At 35.5% G+C, this 4,626-nt stretch overlaps 1 protein-coding gene across 1 annotated transcript; it reads left to right on the top strand.

The window, feature by feature from the left end:
* The first annotated feature begins 391 nt into the window (after window positions 1–391).
* Window positions 392–3,932, top strand: NPS (neuropeptide S). The gene is made up of 3 exons (XM_031017345.1): window positions 392–519; window positions 635–716; window positions 3,753–3,932. The coding sequence occupies exons 1-3, from the start codon at window positions 392–394 to the stop codon at window positions 3,930–3,932; spliced, it is 390 nt and encodes a 129-aa protein (XP_030873205.1).
* The last annotated feature ends 694 nt before the right edge of the window (window positions 3,933–4,626 follow it).

The following is a 4,626-nucleotide window of genomic DNA, read 5'->3' as shown; positions in this document are numbered from 1 at the left end:
CTGCTTTCACCTCAGAAGTCCTAAAGGAGGGAAATCCATTGTGGAAAACTTAAATAATCTGTGTGCATTGTGAGGGTAGATGTTCTTCATTCTTCTAAGTATTTTGTGTTCGTCTCTGGAACATGATGCTGGACATTCAAAGAAATAATGCCATCCCTGTTTAAGTGTTAAACTCTAAGCAAAACAAACTTGTGGTTTCTTTTGAGACCTCTAGCTATCTATGTCACAATGACACAGTTTAGAAGACAATGCTTTTGAAGGACATTTTTAATGGCAAAATTTAAATGAAGTCAATCCTTGGTAGCTCAGTGACAATGCCTGTGTGTTATTGGCCTTTTCCAACTTAACAAGAACAAAAAAAGAACCAATTAGTCACATATGATGAGACGTGATGACATTGTTACTCCTGAACTTTTCTGGTATAAAAGGGTCACCCAAGGAGGATCTGACAGTAAGTGTGAGGAATTTGGCAATAAAACCACCGGTCTGCAGAAATTTTGGAAAATCCAAAATGATTAGGTGAAAGACTGTCTTTTTCCACAAAGAAAACTGTTGAGTTCATATATGCTTTTTTTTTTACTTACACTTCCCTAACTGAAACTAATCTTAGGGTTTTTTTTCCCCTACCCTACAGCTCATTAAAATTCAGCCTTATTCTACTTCTATTGATTTCTACAATGCATGTGTTCTGGTGTTTTCCAGTTCCACCTTCTAAGGTAAGAGTTTTGCCTCTATTTTTGATGCTTGACTTGATGGCTTTTAAGTGTTTAAGTTCAAAGTAATCTCAGGGAATATGTGACAGAAAAGTAATTTCTCTTATTATTAGAGCTTTCAATGAAGAAAAATAAGTAGAGTCAAGAAATTAGTAAAAAGAAGTGCTTATGTGACAAAAATAATGCTAGACTTATTAAAATTTGTTTTAAATTATTTAAGAGTTGGCTTCTGCATAGAAAAACATGCATTTCAATGTAAAATGTGCATAGTTTTGCCCATGACAATTTATTTCCCATGTGCACTCATGATCAAAGTGAACATTTAACCATTGAAACTATATTACAAATACAATGGATCAGTTTTTTAAAATAGTGAATTTACCAATTTTATAAAAATGGTAACTTTTTCAGAAACAGAATATAGATAAAATGCCATATCTCAATGAAATATCACATAAAATATTAATTCATGTGTTTATTCAAGAATATTGATTGTCTAATGTTAATCATTGAACTGTTCAAAACATTCAGAAAATGAACGTCTTTTTTTGGAATTTTTAATACTATTTCTACTTGATATTTCAGTTGCTTTAATGTCAATGCTTTGTTTAAAATTTTAAAATATTTTTTGTCACTGATACTGTTTTGTGTTCACTGAAACTTAACCTGGCATACTGTAATTACTGAATCAATGTAATTCATGAAACTACTTTTAGGATAATGAGATGCTACATAAATCCTAAATAATAGATAAAAGTCCAAACATAATGATCTAGCTGTTTATATTATTGGTCTTCTTTGCATCTGTCATTTTTCTATTACTTGTTTACTTAAGTTAGCTTCTTTTTTCCTGATTTAGTCCTATGAGCATTCAACACTAATTGAGTCATTGATTCTATAAGACACCAACCATATTGATCAAGTTGATGAGTCACAACCCATAAATTGGTATATTTTCTCAAGTGTCTTCCTAATTACTTTCTATTCTTTTCCTGAAGGTTTGTTCATGACATTTCTGTTGAACAAAAGGCATTTGTGTGTGGCTTTTTTTTTTTTAATTAAGAATGTACTTTCTTCTAATGTACTTAAAAATCTGCTTGTCCATATATGAAATTTTCTTCTTTCCGTGCATTTTCCATATTTCTATTTTTGCATGTGACAATTTCATTCTCATTATAACTCAATCATGTAGCAATGGTACCAATTTGACTGTTTAAGGTGAGTAATTACAGACAAAACAATGTATAGGCTCTTGTAATATTTGATGTGAACTTCATAAAGTACATCAACTAGGCAAGTATACCATATTATTCTGTTAACAAGTTAGCTCTGGCAAGGACTCCCTTCAATGATCAGCAAAGTACATCAGTATCTTTTTAGGGATGTTTTCAGCATCTTATAACCAGAAATGATGCATTTCTTTTGCAATACAAAGGTGGTATCATGAGTATTTCTGGAAAGAACTGGAATGCTTCCCTTCCTGAAATGACTCATAGGCCCCTCCTTGCTGGGGATTTAAAATAGATGGCATTATACCATGCTTAGATTTCCTCCATTTACACAGGGAAAAACACATAGTGGGCGTTCAAATAAGAGTTTTTGATTGGTTTCCCATGACCAATATTTCTGAAACTCTGTCTGACTGTTCCCAGGTCTGTAGTATGTTTCTTTCCTTATAATAAAACCGTTCAGCCCCCTTTTCTTTTTATTGCTCTCATGTGGTTGAGAAATGGGCTTGGAGTCAGGTGTTTCCACTCCAATCCCTGCTTCACCTACAAGCCATTTATCAAAAAAGATTTTATTTATTCATTTGAGAGAGAGAGAGAGAGAGAGAAAGCGGGAGACAGAGCACAAGCAGGGGGAGGGGCAGAGGAAGAGGGAGAAGCAGACGCCCTACTGAGCAGGGAGCCCGATGCGGGGCTTGATCCCAGGACCCCGAGATCATGACCTGAGCTGAAGGCGGATGCTCAACCAACTGAGCCACCCAGGCGCCCGACCTACAGACCATTTTATTTCCTCATTTATACGCAACTCATGAATCATAGAACACTACATCAAAAACTAATGATGTACTACAGAGTGGCTAACTGAACATAATAAAAAATAAATAAATGTATTTCTTATTAATGAAAAAAATAAAACTGAGGAAATGATAATACCACTTTATACATAGAGCTTTCTGAGGGGATAAAATGAGGTGATGCACATAAAGGATTTACCACAAAGCAGATCATTGATAAATCTTTGCTCCATTTATTGATAGAACTTGCAGTTATACATCATCAGTGTGTACATCCTCTGAAACCACAAAGGAGGGGACACAGGACAAATGTTGAAAATTCTTACTTGATCTCTGGGTCAGGCCCACTTTTTGGAACTGCCAGCCCTGGTCCTTGGGACATGGCCCTTTGCTCTTTACTTGGTTCCTTTATCTGGAAAGTATGGGGTTGAACTGCATATACTCGATGGCCAATTTGAACTCTTGGTTCCAGACATGTACTTCCTTCAAGACTAAGTACCCCCACACTCTCCGGGTCTTCAAACCACTAATGAGAAACTGAACCAAAGTCAAAAGATGAAGATGCTATTGTTCAAGTAGCAAGATAGCCTTATGGAAAACCTTGGTAAATGACCCAGGACAAATCTCAGAGGGAAAGTGTGTCCAGCTGAAATCTGAAGTTTGGTTATCATGGATTGTTTTTCTTAGTGAATTTTTAAAAACTTCCTAGGACTAATTAGTGCCACTTGAAAGATTCTTTATGAAATAATAGCAACAAGATGATTATGTATGGTGTATGATGCAAATCCCGAATGACAGCAATTATGTAAGTAGTATAAAAATTAGACGAGAGAGTAGATAGCTCTAAATAATATTTTGTATTTAGATAAAGTATATGTTGTGTGCTAGCAAAATTTCTCCCTCAGAAAGGTTGGAGACATTGGATTTACAGCCTTAAGATTTTGAAAATTGTTACTATTGAAATAAACTTTTCATCCTAAAGCTGTATTCTCTCCCTCCTCCCCCCTCTGAATTGCCAGGTGTCTGGAAAATCTGATTACTTTCTCATCCTGTTGAACAGCTGCCCAACCAGGATGGACAGGAGCAAGGGACTAGATTTTCTAAAGCCCATTTTCGAGAAGACGTTTATGAAAAGGTCCTTTCGCAATGGAGTTGGCACAGGGATGACAAAAACTTCCTTTCAAAGAGCAAAATCATGAATAAGTGTGCAAAGGACTCTGGGAATTAATCTCAAACTTTGTAGAGTGTGACTAATGTGCTAAAAGCCAGTTATATCTTTATCATTAAGCATTGGTGTGCTCTCAATTCTTAAATATCATTTCTCTCTGAGCTGGTAGAGAGTAAATTGAGTTTAAAAAAAATGTAAGATAAGTCAAGCAGAGAAAGTCAATTATCATATGGTTTCACTTATTTGTGGAACATAAGGAATAGCATGGATGACATTAGGAGAAGGAAGGAAAAAATGAAGGGAGGGAAATTGGAGGGAGAGATGAACCATGAGAGACTATGGACTCTGAGAAACAAACAGGGAGGGGGGTAGGGGGATGGGTTAGCCCGGTGATGGGTATTAAGGAGGGCACGTTCTGCATGGAGCACTGGGTGTTATATGAAAACAATGAATCATGGATCACTACATCAAAAACTAATGATGTATTGTATGGTGACTAACATAACATAATAAAATTAAAAAAAAATGTAAACCTGTCTCAAACTTCCCTGCAAGAGAATAAACTATTTATGTGATCAGTTAGCAACTTCCCTGGCTAAGGATGGACACATTTGCTTTGATCTTGAATTGTCCAGAAAGTGTGAGCATTTTTTTACTCTAATGACAATGGTATGATTTCTTTCCTGCCTGTAATACTGTAATATCATGATTTCTTTTTCTTTTTT

Source organism: Leptonychotes weddellii, chromosome 6 (genome assembly GCF_054177405.1).
Source record: "Leptonychotes weddellii isolate Sample4059 chromosome 6, ASM5417740v2, whole genome shotgun sequence".
NCBI classification, from domain to species: domain Eukaryota; kingdom Metazoa; phylum Chordata; class Mammalia; order Carnivora; family Phocidae; genus Leptonychotes; species Leptonychotes weddellii.
The sequence above is the reverse complement of the archived record's forward strand: the minus strand, read 5'-3'. Positions and strand labels throughout refer to the sequence as shown.

Coding starts and splice junctions, on each gene's coding strand:
- NPS (XM_031017345.1), top strand. CDS start 392: ATGACATTGTTACTCCTGAACTTTTCTGGTATAAAAGGGTCACCCAAG. Junction 520..634: donor GGAAAATCCAAAATGATTAG/GTGAAAGACTGT, acceptor CCTACCCTACAG/CTCATTAAAATTCAGCCTTA. Junction 717..3,752: donor TTCCAGTTCCACCTTCTAAG/GTAAGAGTTTTG, acceptor CTGAATTGCCAG/GTGTCTGGAAAATCTGATTA.